Raw genomic sequence first — 23,350 nt, 5'->3', positions numbered from 1 at the left:
TAGTAATGATGACGGAAGCTAGGCCGAAAAATCAATCGCTAATATCCCGGTTCAGAGTGGAGCAATTTGACTGAAATTTTCAGCATATTCCCTTTACATTATCTATTTTTTTAACTATTAACTATTTTAACATAATGTATTATGAGAGAGAGAAATGGGGTTTAACCTCCACTCGACAGAATCTAGGTCACTTCCTGACTAACAAATTTCAATAATTCGATTGCGCAAGGGGTCTTTAGCTGTGGGATGAAACCGCACGACCCAGAGAAAACCCGCGAGGTTGGACAGACGAACCTACTTATTGTCACGTACAAGCGGAGAATTGAAACCTTCTGATCCAACGCGCACGCGTTAACCATTCGGCCACCCAACCGCCCAATGTGTTACGGTGGAAGATTTTCCCGGATAGTGGCGCTACGCCCTACTCGTATTACGAATTCCAAGTTTTCTTCCACGAGCCCGCTAATATGCATACTCGACCCCGGTTTGTCGTGCCACATGTTGTTCTTGTCAGGACCTCCGTCCCTCCGTCCTGCCGCACTGACAAGGAAATCCCAAGGAACTTTGTCGGCCACCACAGGGAGCGAACGCGAGATTTCCGGGTTAACGAGTTACTCATTGAACCACCCACGGTCCCCAATCTATTAAAACATCTAAATCTGATTTTTATTGACGGAAAACTAGTTCTAACTACAGCCTCCGTCGCAAATTCATGTGGGCTTTAAGGCATATTATAAACATTTAAATGTATTTCATTTTATTTTTCAGGTTTTGCTGCTTATGTAGGATTTATGCACATTGAAAATTCTCACAATCATCCAGTAGTACTGGTACTGGTCAGAATTCTGATGGCGAGTCGGAGGACTAAACTTAAATCACTGGTCGTCAGTGCTGGTGTTAATTTCTGTGCGGTAAATGACACCCAATTACAAAATCGATTGGGTATGAACATAATACTTTCTGTATCTGGATTAACAATTCATTGTTTGCAGTTTGTGGGTATAGGGAGGGTGGGGGTAATACCTTGCTCCACCTGAACCGAGATATTAGCGAGTGAATTTTAGGCCTAGCCTCGAACATCATTACTAAAGTCGGTACGATAAAAAAAAACAAGAGTCTCGATTATCCATTTTTGCGTTTAATCATCAATGAGCGTTGAACAGCAGATCGGATTCAAATCCATTGAAAATCCGACACATAAGATGGCATTGAGAGTTGATTATAATCTTGTCATGTTGATAAATGTCTAATTAATAGTTTAGATAACATTTCAGGCCTAAAGAAAGACCTGCTATAGACAGATTTAGCTCTTGTATAATGCATGTTTAAACATAAAATATTAAATATTGCTATTTTATTTTGGTTGGTGAAATGGCAAAGCTAACATTTCAAGTCACAAATAAAGTAATACTAGCAGGATACCCGCTTCGCTCGGGGGTCATAACTCCGAACAGACCGGCTTCGCTCGGGGGTCATAACTCCGAAACCGGAAGTGGTAGACTAACGCCACCTGGCCTATGTTACTCCCCGGTCCTATACCCCAAATTTCAGACTAGGGGCAGACCTAGTGTAGCCGCCAACCCCGAACAGACCGACTTCGCTCGGGGGTCATAACTCCGAAACCTGAAGTGGTAGATTAACGCCACCTGGCCTATGTTACTCCCCGGTCCGAGCTACCCCTATACCCCAAATTTCAGACTCGGGGCAGACCTAGTGTGGCCGCCAACACCGAACAGACCGGCTTTGCTCGGGGATCATAACTCCGAAACCGGAAGTGGTAGACTAACGCCACCTGGCCTATGTTACTCCCCGGTCCGAGCTACCCCTGTACCCCAAATTTCAGACTCGGGGCAGATGTAGCCGCCAACCCCGAACAGACCGGCTTCGCTCGGGGGTCATAACTCCGAAACCGGAAGTGGTAGACTAACGCCACCTGGCCTAGTGTAGCCGCCAACCCCGAACAGACAGACAGACAGACAGACAAACGACAGTCACAAATATATATATAGATAGATTACGCTGACCTTGTAAAGTGCCATTGAATGCATGTATTGCAGTAATGAGGGCTATATTAAATGTAATAAACTTAAACTTAAACTTTAAACACACTCCGAACAGATTGTACAAAGAAAGCTCTATAGCCGAATGTCATGTGATGTAAACGAAACAAGTATTAGTTTGGAGATATCAAACTGCAGTGACCAGCTTGATCTAATACTGATTATATCAAATTATGTGGGGTTTTTTTTTCTTTTTTTCAGCCGATGTGGACGGGGCCAGAAGAAGGAAGGCTGCTCGTTTTAATTGGCATGTTACTTACACCTTAATACATAATCCCGAATTAAGGCTATATCGTAAAGGGTACCTGCAAGCTTTAAAGAAAGCACAAGAAGAAGGGTTGTCTGTGCCGGCTTCAGACAGTCTGTTGCCAGATCCCGCTTTTTTTCTTAAAAAGGAACAAGGTGGAAAATATAGAGAAAAGGAAACCGAACTTCCAGTCAAAGGACATTATGATAATAGTGTGTATGTTTAAACAAGCCATCATTGAGACTGAGGCCCCCCGCCAAAATCCCTTAAAGATTCATTATGGGAGATTCGATAATGAGTAATAGTTAAAAACTAGATAGGCCTAATGTAAAGGCAATTTGCTGAAAATTTCATACAAATTGATCCACTATGAACCGAGAACTAAGCTGTTGAAATTTCCGGCTAGCCTTGATCATCATTACTAAAGTCGGTACAATAAACAGCATAGTCTGGATTATCCATTTAATCGTTAAATCGTGAAGGAAAGTTATGCAGTAAATTGGCTCATAATCCACTAAAGATCGCAGGCTAGCTATGCCGTGTAGAGTTGATTATGGTCTGGATAGGTTAATTAATGTCTAATTAATAATTTAGATAACATTTCAGGCCTAAAGAAAGACCTGCAATAGACAGATTTAGCTCTTGCAAAATGTATGTTTAAATAAAACGCAAATTTTTTTTTTCAAAAGTATCAAGCAATCAACTATATACACTAAGTTTCATCACTCTCTATCAGATAGAATCAAAGTTATCTTGTCCCAAAGCATCGACCAATGAAATTTCTTAGTCCTGCTTAGCTTTAGCTCGAAATGTTAATCATTGAACTCAGTCAAGACATTCACCTAATAAAAATCCACATCAAGTTTAAACATTCTACCTTAATAAAAAGCAGAGGGTTTTTTTTTTCTTTTTTTTTTACTTCTGTTTTCACTAATTTTATTGAATATAATGATAGTAGACGATGAAATAATGAATTTTTTTTTTAATAATAATAATTATAATACAAGAACATTTCTTGATACATAAAGTAATATGTCTAAAATACATGTGTAGACAATTATAGTACAATGCAATAAATAACATACTTAAATATATAATATTATTAATATAAACAGTATATTCTTCTTTATGTTTAAAATACAGATAAAATGCAGATCAGAGTATACATGTGCTGTACTTTGTTCCAGGGGGGGGGGGGCTTTGTGTTGTACCTTTATAATTAAATTTCATATTTCCATTTGTCTACGATTGTTTTGTTGCCAACAAACAAATCCAGCTCTGTCTTTGACACAGTTCTCATAAAGTTGAGCTACTGATCTTTATTTGGGAATTTATTTTTAATTTTACATTCATAGATGTAATATTTTGTAAGGAGGATGAGGAGATTTACAAATAACCATTCATGTTTTTGTTATTAAACATTTTTATATTATATACTCCTAAATGTATTGATTCTTGACAGATTAGGATGTTAATATTGTTTTTTAATAGGATTTCAGACAAATTGGTTAATATTGTTTGTTTTACAGGACATAAGTAGAATAGGTGTTCCTGGGTTTCAAGGCATGAGTTACAGAGGGCACAAAGAGAACTCTCAGTAAATTTGAGTTTACATAGCTTTGTATTAGTGTATATTATTTTATGTACACATGTATACTTATAATGAAAGCTGCGCATTTTTGTGTTGAAGCATACAGATTTTGCTAGTTTATATATTTTGTTTGGTTTCTATATTATCAATAGTGGTATTTAGAATGGTTTCCCACCGGTTTATGCATTTTGGTGTAACAAATGATTTTTCTACTCTTGCATTATAGATATCCTTCGATTTTATGTCAAATAATGTTTTGTCATATATATCCTTTAGATTATTGCTAATATCATCTGTTATATTTCCATAGTTCACATTAGATTGCCTCTTTATAGCATGTGCCACTTGTTGTAATGCATCGATATTATAGTTTTCAAAACTTGTTGTATTTTGTGTACTGCTAATGATATCTGCTACATACAGATATTTGTTTTGGATTAAAACTTTATCAACTATACTACTGTTATGAAGTTTAATATATTTATTGTTCCAGACAATTTGTTTTTCAAGTGGAACTTTGCTATCAAGATAATTAGTATATATTTCATACCAGTTGGTTAATAATTCTTTATAGAAAGGGTTTTGTATTTTTATGCCTTTTTCATAATTACAAGCTGGTAGAATAGTTCCTCCATATTTTTGCAAAATTAAGTTGAATGGAATAATCCAGGACTGATCGTTGTTTGAGATTATTTTTTTTATCCAAAAGATACACTGACACTTTAAAAATTCTTTTAGATTTAACATGCATTGACCTCCATTTGGTATATCCTGTGTAATTTTATCGGGACCGTTCCAAAAATATTAAAGGACCAATCCCGATAATAATTTGGAGAATTAAACTGCTTCATTTTGTGTTAAAATCCCTTAAAATTCTCTACCTTAGGGCCGGGCAACTAACTCAGCATATGTGATACATTTTCAAACAACTTAAAATCGTCAGTCTTTATCTGGAAATGGAGACCGGTGTCCCAAGCTGTATTATGCGGTGTCTGGATAAAACCAGACTTTTATTTTATAAAAATAATGTGCAGGTGAAATTTACCATGCGTTATCAAGTACAGCACATGGGTCATTCATTGTAGAGACCTCTGAAGGTACGGGGGTCGATTATCAGGTCACCCAACGAAAAAATTGACCCAAAATCTTAAAAGGGTTACGTGTCCGGATAAGGAATTTTGACGTTCACGTCCAAACAACTCAATATTTTGAGTTGAAATTTGAAGACAAGGTAAATACACCATTCCTCTATATTTTGGCGCTTAAATTTCATACGTACTCAGAATTTTATTTTCGAGACTCTGTTCATATCGGGATAGTCCCTTTAATAAACTATTTGATTAAATTTAAATATTATGTTTTTTGTAACTTTTATTACCAAGGCTGGATATGAAATCTTTGGTAGACAGAATGTATTTGTTATTTGTATTTTTCCAAGTATTGTTAAGTGTCTTATTACATTTTGTTATAATAGATTTTATATCTAGTAATTTATTTTCAAAGTTTAGGTTGTCCGTTTCACTTTTATTTAGTGAGAAGTATATTCCAAGTATTTTAACAGGTGTTCTACTGATTCTAATATCTAGGTTTTCTATTTGATTAGTAAAATTATTATGGGGTATGGTCCAATTAAGAGCTTCGGGTTTTGTAAGGTTAGTCTCTAATCCCGAGATTTTATTAAAAAGTTTTTAATATTTCAAATAGATGTCTTGCAGATTTAAAGTCTTTAAGTAAGCAGGTGAGATCGTCTGCAAAGGCTATGCTTTTTAATGATTTATTTCCAAATTCTATTCCTTTAATTTCATTTGTATGTCTTATGCAGTGGAGTAGGATCTCAATTACTAAATTGAATAAATTTTATGACATTGGGTCCCCTTGTCTGACCCCTTTTTCGATGGGAAAGTAGGGGCTTGTATAATCGTTATTTAAAATTGCACATTTTATATCTTTGTATAGTGTTTTAATCCATCGTATGAAGTTGTTTTTAAATCCAAAAGATTGTAATACTTTATACATAAAATTTATGATCAATGGAGTCGAATGCTTTTTTAAAATCTATTGCTAAAAGAAATCCAATAATTTTCTTTGTTTTGCTTGTTCAATACAATCATCAATTATCCTGATATTTTCCTGAATGTGACGACCTGGCACAAAGGTCGTTTGATTCGGATTGATAAGTTTAATTAAAAAGGGTTTCAATCTATTAGATAATGCTTTGCCAATCTGGTTAAAACACAGATCCTATTTCGTTTCGTTTTTAGAGTTCAAAATTTCGTTTTACTTGTCTTTACTACACTTGGATCTGGAAGAGTTGTTATTTAACCCGTGTTCTGAATGGTGTTCGAGATAAGCCAATGAAACGGTCTGTTACGGCGAGCTTTAGGTGTATTTTTCACGGAACTGTGGGTAATCCACTAGTAACATCAATGCTGGTCATAGGATCACAAGTCGGTCTTTTGACCCCTGGCGTGACCTATTGCTATAACTTGTCAGATCTTCATGTAATGCAGGCCATCGAAAGTATAAAAAAACGAAACGAAATATAGATCTGTATTTTAATCAGATTGATGCTTTGCTTACTATTTTGAAGTCTACATTTCTTAGTGTTATTGACCTCCAATTAGATAGGTCGGTTTTGTCTTTAGATGATTTGGGTATCAATTTTATTACAGACTGCCGTTGACTTTCAGACAAACATTCCTCTTCAAAACTTTATTAATAGAATCCTAATATAATGAATTTATGCTTGGCCAGAAAACATTCCATCTGATTTCCTAATTTGTCCTATTGTTGTGTTGAGCTTTTTTTCTTTTTCTAGTTTAAGAAAGAATTTGTTATTTTTTTCTCCCTTTTCATACCATGTCATTTCTTATCTTAAAATTGCTCCATTAATTTCTTCTTCATACAGTTTATCTAATTTTCCCTTGATCTGGAGATATATTGTATAGTTTACATTATACGCCTCTTCATTAGTGATATCTAGCTTATTTACAGTTTTTTCGAGCTCCCTATTTAGTTCTTCCTTAATATTTCTTTTAACTTTTTGTTTCGCTTTGCTATATTGGATTGTTCGCTTTTTGATACCGTACTTTATGTAGCCCAAAAGTCCCCTTTTATCAGATTGTTCAAATATTCATCTTTCCATCCACCTAGAGATTCTTTAATTAATTTAACATAGGTTTTATCATTTAAAAGAGTAGCATTAAAGATCCACAGTCCCCTTTGATTTCTATCAATTCTTAAAACTAAATGATTGAAGAGTGGTCACTAAAAATGTTTGGTTTAATATCACATGTCTCTATCATATCCTGTATTTTATTTGCGGTTAACCAGAAGTCAATTCTGCTTTGAATGTATGGATTTTTCCTCCTCCATGTATATTTCTTTAATGAAGGATTTTTTTATTATTCGATAGATATCAGTGAGATCAAAACTATTTAATATATTTTGAATAGCATTCCTACCGTTCTTTTTAACTCTATAATTCCCGCCTGCTCTATCTGATAATGGATTTAGTGCGTTATTAAAATCGCCTCCAATTATTATGTTGGAGTTTTCATTTTCTTCTAGAATTGTTTCTATTTTATTAGTAGTATACCGGTTGTTCTAAGTTGTTTACAGGACTATAGATGTTGAAGAGGATATATTTTTCATTACTTATTAATAATATTAAAGCAGTATAATATCCTTCAATATCTGAATATTCCTTTAGGATGTTAAAGCTGTCTTCCACTTTAAATAGGATAGCAGTTCCAACTGAGTTGGATCTGTTGTGTGAGAATACAGCTCTACCACCCCATTCTCTAACCCAGGAACCTTCATCATCCTTTATGCTATGAGTTTCTTGTAAGAAGCAAACATTACATTCTGTATTTTTTATCCAGTTAAATATCTTTTTACTTTAGTTTTATCACGCAATACCCTAACGTTTAATGATAACAATTCTAACCTTTTGTTTTAATGGGTTGGATGCAATAATTGACGGTACAGCACATGCATACCCTGAAATGTGATTACATTTAATACAAGGATAAGTTACTCTAATATAATAATGCTTGTAATTAGAATTATTAAAAGATTTTGTTAGTTTCATTATGTTTTTCTTTTCAAATATACAATATATATTATACCGATAGTATACAATTTTTCCTACATTTATATCAATTAATTTTCGTAGAGCTATAGAGAATTTACATTCTCTATGTATATCCAAGGTGAACATGTTACTAAGATGCAGATTCGAAGAGGGGTGTTTGTGGTGGCGGGGGAGTGGGGGGGCGTGTCTTAGTTATTTATAACTGTTGATACAAAAGAAGATGATTTTCCATTTGATGTGGTTCATTACAATATTTAAATTATTTTAATGGTAGGATTTATTTATACATACATGTATTGGTTCCTGAACATTACTATTGCCTCTACATAATAATCATTATAAGATTCACTTTAGGTTTTTTATTAACTGAATTTAACCATATTTAATTAATTGTTGTTATTGTGGTATCTGCTAAATGGTTTCTACCTGTTGTCTATATATTATATCTTTCATCTTGTTAATCAATTTGTTGTTATTGTTTTATCTGCTATATTTTTCTTCTAAAGTGTTCATCCATATATTGCACCACGTTTTTGTTAAGCGAAAGTAAAATACAACTAACACACACATGTATTTTGTATAAGTGTATAATATTGTAATAATATTTGTAAATAAACATATTTAAAAAAAAACATGTTAATTAATTTTTATGCATGTTATGGACGTTTAAGAAAGCTATTTCAGACACATGTTAATTAATCATTACTTGCTTGATAACGATACCTGTATGTGTAATGAAACGTAGCATGTTAATAAAATTCAGAAGTAGTATATCCATACAAGTGTGTTTATTTTCATATTTAACATGTACAACATTATTATCTTATAATATTTATATCTATTTAGAAAGTTGCTTTGGTAATGAAGTGTGAATACATATCATTTGAAATTTATTTTCATGCAGTAGATCTTCTAATGTCCAATTTGATCACATTAACGACCTATCTCTTTTAACAGGTTTATGCTGGGGTGGAGATAAACTGGCCCTTTGAAATGAGTTTCAATATACATGCTTAAAAATAACTTACAGTTTCAGTCCTTCAATATAACAGTTACATACAATTAATTTACTTCATTTAGTTTTATAGCTTTCCTGTTTTTTCATCACGTATGTCTGTCATGAATTCATCGATTTGTCTACCTATTTCCGGAGATGCATTGTTCAATTTGTCTACAACTTTTTGGACCTCTTCAAACAGTTCAATTTTAACACGTTTCTTCCCTTCCAGCTTCGCATAAACATTGCAGTTATTATACCAGGACGAAACTCCATCTAATGAGTAATGATTTCAGCCCGTTTATTAACCCTCTGTTTTTAAAAGTTATATCATCAAATATCATGAAGTTATTGATAAAGAAAGCTTTTCGTGTAAGCATCACCCTAGACTTTGATTCACTGTTTACGAATTTAACTAAAATTGGTTTAGGTTTGTCATTATATTTTAGTCTAAGGTTTTCGTCGGTTTCTTCTCTTTTCCATAAACCTTCACATTCAGTTTTCTCGAGTATTGTTCGTTGTAATTTGCCGTACTAATTGCTTCATTATTTTTCAGTTTGAGTACATTTTGATATTGTTTTATTTCAGCTATTTCTCGTTGTAAACCTTTATTTTCAGCAATAAGCTCATCATTTATAGTTTTTGACTCTAGGTATTTTTCTTTCAAGTCAATGGATTCTTCAACCAAGGCTTTTATATCATTTTGAATTTCAGTTTTTACTTGAAGGATAGTAGTCCTTAACTGTTCAATTACATCTTTTATGTCGTCTTTTGTTAACATGTTTTTGAAGTTTTGATCCATTTCATCCCTAAGGGATGCTATATTTTCATTTAGCAGAGTTGTTATGTTCCAAAGTCTTGACCAATCAAATTGCTTATCGCTCCTTGGCCTAAACAGAAAATTCTCATCATCGGACTTAGTCAAGGTAATGATATAATGAATCTATACTGGGAGTTTTACCACTCTCCCTTAATTAAAACCAAAGTTATCGCGCCCAAAAGCACGAGACTGTTGTGAAAGGTTGTGTGTGTTCATCTCGCTGAAGAAAAGTTGAAAATTCCCAACAATAGTACAAACAATTGTTCAATATTGTCTTGTATTATGAACTGTGTATATAATAAGGACTGATAAGTATAATTTATAGTAATTTGGGTGTTTTAATGACTTTACAAGCTCATCCTTTACATTTTAACTTGGCTGAAGAATTCGTTAACGTAGTAATGGCGGCGCCGTGTCAACTGTTGACAACAGTTGTAGATGTACACCAACAAAGTCCAATAGAAGATGCCACCTGTGTAACTATGTGTCAATCTTCGCCGAATTTAAAACCCAGGTCCACTCGCCTCAATTCAAAACGAAGCATGTATGATAGTACTGACGATGATGTTAACGTAGTAATGGCGGCGCCCTGTCAACTGTTGACAACAGTTGTAGATGTACACCAACAAAGTCCAATAGAAGATGCCACCTGTGTAACTATGTGTCAATCTTCGCCGAATTTAAAACCCAGGTCCACTCGCCTCAATTCAAAACGAAGCATGTATGATAGTACTGACGATGATGACTTGAACTTTGCAAAGAAATCCAAAGGCGACATGACAGACTTGACTGATAATCAGTCACAGTTAGATCGTGTACTCCAAGTTGTGTCCAATCTAAGTGATCAAATGTTACAATCACATGAACAAATAACCGACAAAATGAATAAACTTCAAGAGACTGTAGAAAATAATCTAATTAAAAAAATGGAAAACTTGATAGACTCTCGATTAAATTCAGAAATTTTAAGGATTGAAAACAGTTTAAAAGAGAATATTGGTCAAAAAGTTAAAAGCTTGGTTAATTCTGAAATAACCATTGTGACTGTTGATTTAAATAACAAACTGAAAACAATTGAAAAGTCGTATGCTGAATGTGTAGCTCAGGTCAAACATAATAAGTCGAGGCAAGTCGCAGGTAATAATGACACCCAACGCACGGGCTTTGTTATAAAGAACTTAACGGAACATTCCGACGAAATACATGACCCAAATGTTTTGATAAACACTGTTAACCGTTTGATTAGAGATGGACTCAAACTCACATCGGTAAAGATAGCTAAAGCTGAACGTCGCCCATCAGCAGTTAAACGACAGACACAACGTGCTCCTTTAATAGCTGTGACTGTGGAATCTGAGAGCATGAAGTTGGGTATTATGAGATCAAAACGTTCCTTGAAAAAGTCAGAAGAATTTCGAGAGGTTTACATTGAAAATAATAAAACACCAGAAGAGCGAAAGCAAGAATCTAATTTACGGACAATGTTAAGAGAAATGGGCAAGAATAAATTATTTCGAGTTAACGGCGGCCGCATTCTTAAGAATTCTGATCGTAATGATGAACATTAGGGGTGCGTTCGGTTTGGGTCCTGGAATTGCCGTGGCTTTCCCACGAAACACAATGAAAATAGCGAATTTAGAAAACATTTAATGAATTTCGTTAACTGCGACGTTATAGGTTTGTGCGAAACCTTTCTTGTTTCTAATAATGTTTTAGATATCCCCGGATATAAGTGGTTTGGAAATAATAGAAAACAAATACATAGGCGTTCAAAGCGTGGTAATGGCGGGGTCGGGTTTTTAATTAAAAGGGATCTGATCGGAAAAGTTTTTAATATTAGAGTATTAGATACATCGATAGAAGATATATTGTGGTTACACATCACTGGTATTGGCACTGACCTGTCAATATGTATTGCTATCTGCTACCTCCCCCAGAAGGATCAACACGCCCAAATGAAGCTGAGGCTTTTATTGAAAATCTAACGAATCAAACTTATGAATATCAACAGTTGAGATCTATTCAAATTTTCGGAGACTTTAATGCGCGTTGTGCTGACGACTCGGATATTGTCGAATGGGTGGACGGTAGCCCTCGAGAGATTCTGGACGTTAACAGGAACCATCATGGTAAATTATTTTTGGATTTTCTGTTGAATGGAAGGGTAGAGGAACACGACTTTACATCAATTTCGACAAAGGGTAAAGCAATAGTGGACTATGTTTGTGTGCCCCATGAGTCTCTAGAAACTATTAAACATTTTAATGTTTTAACTATGACAGACGCAATAGCTGACATTAAGTTTACAGCCGACATCCATCCCTGATCACTCTATGTTGATCTGGGAGATAGACTATAAATTAAACCAACGACAACATGATGTAATATGTTCTGGTTATAGTGTAAAACGGTACCAACTCCGTGATATCCCAGATGACTTTCTATCATTCACAAACATTGATCCATTATTGTATGAAAAGATAACGGCAATAGAGGATAACCTGCAATGCCAGAAAGATGTCCAGCGTGCTTATGGTGACTTTCTAGTACTGATAAAACCGAAATGGATAATAGAATACCTTGTAAGAAAACATTCGCCCCCAATTGTGCTATCAAGACAAACAAACGAGCTAGAAAGCCTTATTGGAATGACGAACTTGCTGCGCAGTGGACTCGTGCGCGTAACTGTGAAAAGTTGTGGTTAAAATCAACTTCTCACGTTAATAAAGGGCAATTAAAATCGGAATTTTGTCAAGCTAGGAAATGTTTTGATCAATTGCATAGAAAAGTAAAGAGACAATATCGCCAAAAGCTACAAGATGAGCTATCAGAAAAATTTGAGTGTACCAATAGTTCAGAATTTTGGAAGACAATCGGTCAAATAGGTATCTCAAATTCCAGACAGAACAAGATCCCCTGGGCAGTTATTAATGAGGATGGTAGACTCGTTACTGATAAGGAAAGTGTCTTGAATAGGTGGCAAGCAGACTTTAATACTATCTTAAATAAAGGACCTACTGATACAAATTTGGACTTAGATACAAATTCGAATTTAGAACACGACTCTATCAAAGACTGCACCAAACTTGATGTATTTATATCGCTTAAGGAAGTAAACACTGCGATTGATAAACTGAAACCCCGAAAAGCGTTTGGTGCTGATGAAATCCCAGCGGAAGTGCTTAAGAATGACGTGTCCGTACTCCTTCTCCATAAAATATGTAACATCTGTTTCGAGACTGGTACCGTCCCAAAAGAATGGACTAATAGTGTTATATATCCAATCGCGAAGCCCGGAATGACAGATAACAGAGACCCACTAGAATATCGTGGAATATCTCTCCTGTCCGTACCCAGTAAAGTATACTGCCATATTCTAAACTCTAGGTTTCGATTCTCTGTGCCGATTAAAACTATGGAATAAACTGGAAAATATTGGCGTTTCGACTCATTTCAATAAAGCGCTTCAATCTCTGTATAAAAACGCCCAGTGTGCGGTAAAGATTAATGATACCCTTACTCCTTGGTTTAATGTCCAATCAGGGTTGTCTTATTTCGCCAAACCTATTTGCCGTTTATATCAATGACCTTTGTAACGACCTTGAAAAATTAAATTCTGGGTTAAAGTGTGAAGATGCGCATGTTTCCTTGCTCCTCTATGCAGACGATATAGCTATATTAGCCCCCGATGAAACGTCTTTAAATCGCATGTTACAAGTGTTGGATAGTTGGTGTAAAAAGTGGGATCTAGAAATAAACCCCCAAAAGACTAAAGTCGTACACTATAGATCCCCCTCAAAACCACGCTCTGACTATATTTTCAAATGTGGAAACCAAACTATTGACTATGCTGACTCATACCGATATTTAGGAATATGGTTAGAACAACACTTAGATATGGCTAAGACAGCAAATGAACTCGCCAAATCAGCAAGTCGTGCCCTGGGATTAGTCTGTGCGAAGCTTAAAGCGTGTGGAGAGATGTCCTATACAATATTTGAAAAACTTTATAAAACACTCGTCGAACCCATCTTGTTTTATGGATCAGCTATTTGGGGAACACGGTCATACTCTAGCATATACTCCATACAAAATAAAGCCATCAAATTCTATTTGGGCGTTGGAAAACACACATCAAATCTAGCAACACGAGGTGACTTTAACTGGACCTCATGTTACACCAAACAGAAAATAGAATGCGTTCGATTCATGTCTAAGCTTACCCGAATTAAAAATAAAGATCGAATAGTGTATCAAGCTTTTAAGCTCTCCAAACGAAATAAGCGAGGGTGGTATTATTCGGTTACTAATCATCTGCACGATACAGATATGTTAATTATTGATGATTGTGGAATCTCTTCAAATTCTGCTCTAGATAGGGTCTCTAAGAAGCTAAATGAGATTGACTCAGTTGAATGGACAAAACAGATATTTGATGATCGTAAAAATGAAATGAACGGAAATAAACTCCGTACTTACAGGAGCTTTAAACAAACGCCTCGCATTGAACATTATGTGACACACCCCAACATCCCCCGATACCACAAACGCCTTATTACCCAAATTCGCTGCGGTTCTCTCCCCATAGCCATCGAAACCCGCAGGTATTCCAGACCCGCACTACCGTTATGCGACAGAAAATGTGTATTCTGTAACTTAAATGTAATAGAAGATGAAAAACACACTCTTTTAGTGTGTCCGACATATAGCGACATTAGATATGATCTAATATCGGAAATCAATAAATTAGATCATACGTTCAATGAAATGAATTGTGATCAAAGATTCAAGTTTATAATGAATTGTGACTCGATCCAACAAAGCCTGGGGAATTACTTGTTTAAGATGATGAACCGAAGGCAGTCTCTTAAAACTTTTGTATAATCCAAACAAACAAAATGTTAAATATAATATGCGTTGAAGTTTGAGTTTAAAGTGACAAGTATATTTTATTGAACTAAAATAATTAAATATTTTTTATGTGGTCGTGTCTCGTAGGTTAATTATGGCCGGAAATCATTCTAATTTTATCTGTTTGTTTTTTTTAAACATAATATTATGTTTTTAGCTGTATAGAATGATTTGTGACACTTTAACTTGTGGTTAAATTTAACCATGTGGTTAAATAATTTAACGACATCGTTATATTTAACGACTGAAGAAGTCTGTTGTTCATCGTGTCGTTAAATTTAACGCATGGTTATGTCATCGTTAAAATGGTCCATATTTAACCCACCTAGCAGGGCATCGTTAAATGATTAACCCGTCGTTAAATCAGTCAAGGTGACTGCCAGACAAGTTCTCATGGTCATGTTTCCGACTTTAAACATGAAAAAAGAAGGAAATGAAATGAAACCGTTTAACATCCTACCTTTCTGCCCCGACTGCGCTAATAAAGACAGGCATACGCCATGCAGTGTGCTATGAGGGAAATTTTGCCCGGACAGCAGCGCTACGGCCTACTCTGATATTGAATTCAAACTGCCAAGGGATCTTTTACGTGCATGCCAATGTGTACACAGGACCTTCCCAGGTCCTCTGTCCTACACGCCGAAAAATCATGATGAACTTTCTTAGCCAACACCGGGAGCGAACCCGTGACTTCCAGGCTAGCAAGCCAGTCTCCCGAAAAGAATGTATACAGGGGCACCTTTAATAAGTTCAAGTTAAAAAGATTCCTTCTGAGTTAACATCTTGATACATGCTTGAAGAAAAAGTCATTTACCAATATATGTAATCGTCTTGACATTCACCTAAAAAACGCAACTAATAACCAAAGAAGTGAAGCCGCAAGTATTCATTGCCATGTGCTTTTATGCAAGTGGGTCCTTTCTCTAAATCAATGACATTGTGCACAAATAGCCCAGTTTCCCCATTGCTAGGTAATCGTGGCCCAATAGCATAAATCAAAGTTCACAAAGATAAGTAATTAATAATTTACATGCATTAGGATTTATTGTCAATATTGATGGTTTGGTACATGAATATTGAGATCTTTTTGATCTCTTGTATAATATAACCTCTGCCTTCTGTAATTCTATGTTAGAATCATGTAACTTCTTTATGTGGGCTATAACGGTATGCAGTCTGTGTGTAAAGTTGGAAGTAGATCTTGGTTCACTTGAAAATAGGCCTAGATGTCATGATACGTCTATGTCCTTTAAATATATAACTCCAGGTATCGTAGCACAAATTTGAAATTTCCTCAGTTCTCATTGAAAGAAAAGTATGGTCGACTGGATAAAAACAACTGTTTCAACAAGGCAAATAACCGCCTATAAATATTGGTGTCTAGGCATACAGATTTTCATGGTCATGGTCAGGGATCTTCGCCACCTCAAAAGTAGGCTAGGGTGACAAAAATCTTCAAGAAATTCTGCAAATGTCCATCACACTATTTTCAAATTTCACCTTATATGAAAACACATCCCTGAAACACATAAAACAGAAAATTAGTCACAAATTAATTAAAACTATTTGGAGGCCTATCCTAATTAGGCACTGTCTATAGGCCTATATACACAATTTTGTTCCTTTTTTGGGGAGCAGCATCACTAAGCAAATTTTACTAGTTTTTATCTAATTCCGACTACCACCTAATTAATAAAATCATTAGTGACCAGAAAGGACTTAATAAGATGAAAATATGGTTATGGCAGCTGAAATACGCCTCATAATAGGGAATGCCAAAATTGACACTTCATTAATACATTATCTATGTTTACATTCATTGACATCACGTACCAACCATAATTTTACAGGGCTTTTTGGTGGATGTAAGCCTCGAACAACTTTTGTCTGAATGGGAACTAATAAAAATAGTGTCAAAAGTCTGCAAATAATACTTTAAAAAGCTAAAAAAAACCAACTTACCACATTTTACAAGAGAGGAACTTTACAAGCGCAACAATTTTTGTTGTCAAGAGTTACCCTTCTCCAGTCTCGATTAGCAGGCCACAACCATGTCATTAAAGATTGACAGTGCTCCCTAAAAACACCACATGAAGACTAATTTCCCATTCAGCTAAACATCTTTAAACATTAGAAAAATTTGTTTGCGGATATCAATTGGTTTTTCTTTTGCCCACTCCCCCTGCAGTGTCATCCATCTTGAATTGGTTGCTAGTAAGGAGAATTATGGGATACTTGTTGAATAGTTAAATTTTAACCATACGGTTATTGAATGGTTAAATTTTAACCATATGGTTACATAACAACGTCGTTAAATGTAGTTGAACAACACAAATTTAACCACGGGTTATGTAACGATTAGTTAAATATATAACCCATGGTTAAACGAAACCACATGGTTAAATTTAACTAAAAGTTGAACAACCGGCCACTGATTGCTTATCTCTGCTTACAGTAAGCAGAATATGTTCATCATCGAACTCCATCAAGACATTCACCTAATGAACGCCTACACCAAGTTTGAACATTGTACCTCAATTAGAAGGAGAGTTATTGTGTTCCAAAGTATCGACCAATCAAATTGTTTATCGCTCTGCTTACCCTGAGCAGAAAATGCTCACTATCAAACTTAGTCAAGGTGTTTAGGCCGTGGTGTCAAACTTCTAGCTAGCTTGCTTCTGTTTCTCCATCCCGACCATTTTCGGGTGAAAAAAAAAACTACATCAACTAATTCTTCTAGTATTACTTTGTATTGTCACACAACTTTTCTTTTATCAATTCTTTGACGTTTGATAGAAAGCGTAAATTAAATATGGGCTTGCTTGTCAATGTGCAATGGTATTTGAATTTCGCGCGGACTCGGTTAAACAGATCACGTGACATAATTGGCCAATCAAACATACACGACGAAAAGTTCAATAGGTCGTGTGGTGAAAAGTTACCTGCTCTTTGTTTACGTGCGGAAGGATAGCTGAAGTAAAACTGCATGCTTCGTGAACATTTTGTTAAAAAAAACTGAGCTAAAACCGTTCACTGCGACAAGCTGGGAAAAATTTAAGGTATGTGCTAACCAGTGGATCAAATTAGATGGAAATGGCAGGCTTGTGCCGGAGACAAAAATGCCTATTTGCTTGACAACAACCCCAGGCAGGAATGTGCAGACAAAACTCTCACTGGGGTATGGTAGAGGCTACTACTTCTCACATTCCACGTTACCAACGTTAACAAAACTGTGTATGAAACATTATCACGATTAAAAAATTTGTTGAAGAAAGTGATGTTTAGAAACAAGCGGCGAAAAAAAAAAGAGAAAGAGAATAAAATAATAGGTCTGGTTAATTTGTTAAGGGGATCAGATCATACCTTAACGCCAGTGGCTATTTGCCACATGTGGTAAGCAAGAATTTCAAAATAGCCTTACGATTACAGACCGCAATTGTTACCCGATTTTAATGAAACTTACAGATTATGATAACATTGATGACATCTCCGACTAGCAAAACTTTCGGCCACTTCCGGTTGGCGGTTTCCGAGATAAGGGGGTTACCACACATTTCATGTGACACGGCTACAGACCGCATATATGAACCGATATCCATGAAACTTACAGAATATGATAACAATAATAATATCTCAGAGTAGCCAATATTTCGACCACTTCCGGTTGGCGATTTCCGAGATATCAGGTTACCACACATTTTATGTGGCACGGCTACAGACCGCATATATGAACCGATATCCATGAAACTTACAGAATATGATAACAATAATAATATCTCAGAGTAGCCAAAATTTCGACCACTTCCGGTTGGCGGTTTCCGAGATATGGGGGTTATCACACATTTTATGTGGCACGGCTACAGACCGCATATATGAACCGATATCCATGAAACTTACAGAATATGATAACATTAATAATATCTCAGAGTAGCCAAAATTTCGACCACTTCCGGTTAGCGGTTTCCGAGATATCAGGTTACCACACAGTTCATGTGGCACGGCTACAGACCACAATTATCAACCGATTTCCATGAAACTTACAGAATATGATAACATTAATAATATCTCAGAGTAGGCTACATTTCGACCACTTCCGGTGAGCGGTTTCCGAGATATCAGGTTACCACATATTTCATGTGGCACGGTTACAGACCACAATTATCAACCGATATCAATGAAACTTGCAGATTATAATTACTTTAATAATATCTCAGAGTAGCCAAAATTTCGACCACTTCCGGTTAGCGGTTTCCGAGATATCAGGTTACCACACATTTCATGTGGCACGGCTACAGACCACAATTATCAACCGATGTCTATGAAACTATGGAACTTTGCGGTGGTATAACTCGATACGCCAACATAGAAAGTTAATGAAATTCGGCATGTGCATACCTTATTCATCTGTCGATTTAGTGAAATAAAGATATTGAAGCCTACCCTAACCTGATTCTCCCCATATGTTTAGTATGTTTACGGTAATATATCTCGAAACGCCAACATAGGAGCCTTCTTAAATTTTGTATTCTAATCGTCTATTCATCCCTTGATTTCGTGAAATAAAAAACATTTTCCCACCAAAGCTGGTTTGGGTCGTTTTTTGACGCAACGTGGGCGTACCCCTTGTTTATTGAACCCACAAACTCCACCTCGAATCCGGGTTGTAGGAACTTTGCGGTGGTATAACTCGATACGCCAACATAGAAAGTTAATGAAATTTGGCATGTTCATGCCTTATGCACCTGTCGAGTTGGTGAAATAAAGATTTTGAAGCCACCAAAGCTAGTTTATAAGTTAATACGTGCGCAGGCAGCCTACCACAACGCGATTCCCCCATATGTTTACGGTAATATCTCGAAACGCCAGCATAGGAGCCTTCTGAAATTTTGTATTCTAGTAGTTTATTCATCTCTTGATTCCGTGAAACAAAAAACATTTTCCCACCAAAGCTGGTTGGGGTACTTTTTGATGCAAAATGGACGTACCCCTTTTTTGCATGCTCAGTTAGCCTAGTGTGCGATATTTTAGTATGTTTACGGTAATAGTACATTTTGGGGGTGTGGGGTGGGATCGGGGGATCTATTACATAATATTTTGCATTAATATGTTTTAAAAAATTTTTTTCTAATATAAAGGTAACGATTATTTTCGTGATAATTATATCTAGGTTTTTCTTGGCGCTAGGAATACGTGCGCTTACTTGATCTCGAATCCGAGTGCTGGAAATGGAATACGGCGGGAGAATATGTCTGCTAACTTGATCTCGAATGCGGGTGCTGGAATACGGTGAAAGAATATAATGTCTGCTAATTTGATCTCGAATCCGCGTGCTGGAATACGGTGAGAGAATATGTCTGCTAACTTGATCTCGAATCCGGGCGCTGGAATACGGTTAGAGAATATATGTCTGCCAACTTGATCTCGAATCGGTATGCTGGAGTACGCTGAGAATTATGTCTGCTAACTAGATCTCGAATCCGGGTGCTGGAATACGGGTGAGAGATTCCGCTCGGTCATATTTGCAGAGAAATTCTCTCTGACAAATGTAAACAATCCAACGTGTTCCGTCTCATAAAATGTATTCCCTGGTCTATTTATGGCTATTGACCCTTGACCTAATGACGATCGTTGCTTTTATGGTTTCTGATTGGCTTAGAATTTGATTTTCCTCTTTAAAAAAAAACCCTACTAATGTTATAGCCCTATAGGCCTGAAATACAGATACAGTTGGTTTAACTTGAATAGAGATTTCAATTATCAATGCTGCATATATCACCTTGCAACTGAATCACATTATATATCTTTTTAGTTGTTGTTCATATCGTCTTACGTATTTGTCAACATCAAGGTGAACTTGCTCTATTGTCCCATTAGCCAATCCAGACTTGTTACCACGAATTTACTCACCCCACCCTCGCATGGTTATGAATTTTCTTGTTTCACTTGACTAAAGAAACATTTTGTAGGAATGTATGCTTTTATAGATTGAACACTTGTTTGCGATATCATTGTCGGTGGAAACTGGCACTGTAAGAATGAACAAATAGCGGAGACGGGGTTTCAGCCGGCTGATTTAAATTATTTCTTTAAATACCGTAAAGCTTAGAATATATCAGTTTTCACTCTTAAGAATTTTTTTGTAAACAAGTTTTTATTGTAGTTTCCGTGACGTATTCCCAATAAGCGTTAGAAACAAAGATACCCTTAATCCCGGTGCCGATAAATGTTGGGTTGTGTGAAACATGCTAACAAATCTCAGGTACGATATATGTTTGATTCTGGTTGAGAACACCATCAGAGCAACAAGATTGTTTTCATTGGAGATGGGACGCAAATATTCGAACGGGTCAGACAAACTCTAAACCAACTGCGTCCCCTTCAAAGGGGGGCCTGCGTCTGTCTACCTGTGGAAAAACATGCATTTGTATCTGTTAAATTTGTGTGGTAGACAGATTGATATTCTTTATACATAGGCGGGAGTGATCTTACCCCAAACAGATTGCAAAAGAAACCAGGAAGTTTCGGAGAGCGATATTTCGTAATCAGACTTGTGTTTTAGTGGTGGGGGAATAAATAATTTCTTTTTAAATTTTTCAAACACAAACTGGTCATAGAGGCGAAATATACCGAAAAACGAATTTGACAAAAATCAAAAAATGTATTTTTCACAAGTATGGCGCCAGGCATTTCTTTCAAAATGACTGTCAAAATCATGGTTTTCGACGTCTCTTAAAGGCACAGGCACTTGAAGGGATTAAAATAAAACTTCTTACTACTCTTTGACTATAGTAATAAGCTGTAATATATAGTCAAAGAGTAGTTAGAAGTTTTATTTTAATCCCTTCAAGTGCCTGTGCTTAAAGGTCACCGTCGAGTGCCGAAGTCGTGAAATGCATCGTCCGGGACTTTGTTGGGGCCTGTCTCCCCCAGAAAATTTATGGAAATTTCAAGCCCGAAATTTAATGAAGACATCCCAACTTCAATCAACAAATTAATCAAGCAGACTCTTGTCGTTGCATTCACATGACACCGAACGTGTCGCTGATGAAACAAATATGCCCGAAACACATGTCGCGGTTAGTGCGACCCATTTGTGACAATTTCTAGGTCCCAAATATTAGCGATTTAGCTCTCCTTTAAAAGCGAATGCAAGTTAGATATGTTTAATAGCGCTTTTATCTAGTGTATCTTTTATTTTGATTTTTCTTATAGAATAAGGCTATATAGCAATTATGTGCGCTTTTTGTTGTATAATACTAATAATAGTATGTCTATAGACACTTATTCGCTGAAATCTATGGCATATCTATCCACATCCCTGTTTGTCGGGACATCCAACAATATAATAGGGCATATAAATAGATAGTGAGTTGGTAGAGTTACTTGGGACCCAAGATAGCGTCTTTGTACACTTGGCGTCATATTTCCATGACGTCATATGAAATTCCTGGGCCCTTATTCACGAAAACTTAAACTAAGTTACAACCGAAATTTTAAGAAATTCTGCAACTTCATTGGATATATGCAAATTGATTTTACTGGTCAGCCAATCAAATTGCATTATTTCTTAAAATTTCGATTGTATCTTAGTTTAAGTTTTTGTGAATAAGGGCCCTGGCTTCACGGGTTGTCGCAACTTTATTATTATACGGCTTCGGACGTCATATTTTCATGACGTCATATGAAATTTCTGGTTTCACAGTAAGTTATACTTATACGGCTTTGCAAAAAACGGCCGCCAACTAGCCTATCGCGAAAGAAAGAATTCCAAGAAAAATGTTAAATATTTTGGACTACAATATCGATAAACACCTCCTGTTTAGAATTTATCGGCCTCTAATGATTTAATCGGTAGGCCCTATCAAACAGTCTGTGTTTATCTCCTTATTTAAGGTAAAATACCATTGTATGTATGAACGTGTGTGTGCATAGTTAGTATGTTTTTTTTTTCTTTCTATTATTGTTTTGTACTTTTGGGGGTAATTCAAGTAATAATAATAATAATATATTTTATTCGTATTCAGGTACAGTTAAATTATAAATACATACATAAATTACAAAAGATATAAAACAATATTATACAATCGCAATAATGTAACGATTCAATCAGTACATAGGTGGTGAATTATTTCAAGTATATGTTCATGGTTTATATCTTTGTTGTTTGATTCTAAAAAAATATATCATATCTCTCACAGTTGCTGACTTTTGAAGATTCACAATATAATTGTCAATATTAAAACAAATTGTGTTTTTGCACTTTAAAAAGTTAAATCTCGAAATATTGTATTTAAATTAAAACAAATATAATTTATATTATTACAAATATTAGAACCACTTCCATAAAAAGCATGTTTACTACAAATCCTGATGCAAAGGTTCTTGTTGTTAACTGATGTTTTAAAGAATTTCACAAATCTTCAATGCAGCTGATTTTCAACAGGACGAACTTGACATAGTAGTTATGAGTGCGATAAGGCAGATTTAGTAGTCGACGAATACATTTACGCCAGCAGGTACAGTAAAAGTTGTTAATAGACTTGTGCTCTAAGTCCCACAATACACTACCATATAAAGGCATACAATAAGTTTTTAAAAGCTGATATTTTTTGTCTGATAATGCAAACT

The 23,350-nt window shown here is 35.6% G+C and overlaps 1 protein-coding gene and 1 long non-coding RNA gene across 5 annotated transcripts in view; one reads left to right on the top strand and one right to left on the bottom strand.

Annotated features, from left to right (window-relative positions):
* LOC126813061 (receptor for retinol uptake STRA6) overlaps positions 1-3,195 on the top strand; it is a 39,900-nt gene extending 36,705 nt beyond the window's left edge. For all 4 annotated transcript variants that reach the window (XM_056102529.1, XM_056102525.1, XM_056102528.1 and 1 more), the window contains 2 exons: positions 769-942; positions 2,262-3,195. In XM_056102529.1, coding sequence (XP_055958504.1) covers positions 769-942; positions 2,262-2,533 — 446 coding nt within the window. In that variant the 3' untranslated portion in view covers positions 2,534-3,195. The remainder of the gene's footprint in view (positions 1-768; positions 943-2,261) is intronic.
* A 12,552-nt stretch (positions 3,196-15,747) lies between these two features.
* On the bottom strand, positions 15,748-17,217 carry LOC126813210 (uncharacterized). Its single transcript, XR_007676562.1, has 2 exons — positions 16,685-17,217; positions 15,748-16,241 (listed from the first exon to the last, which is right to left on the bottom strand). It is a non-coding gene; the product is annotated as an uncharacterized LOC126813210 (long non-coding RNA).
* Between the last annotated feature and the right edge of the window lie 6,133 nt (positions 17,218-23,350).

The sequence above is a fragment of the Patella vulgata genome, chromosome 1, assembly GCF_932274485.2.
Source record: "Patella vulgata chromosome 1, xgPatVulg1.2, whole genome shotgun sequence".
Lineage (NCBI taxonomy): Eukaryota > Metazoa > Mollusca > Gastropoda > Patellidae > Patella > Patella vulgata.
This window is presented reverse-complemented; position numbering and strand designations above follow the sequence as displayed.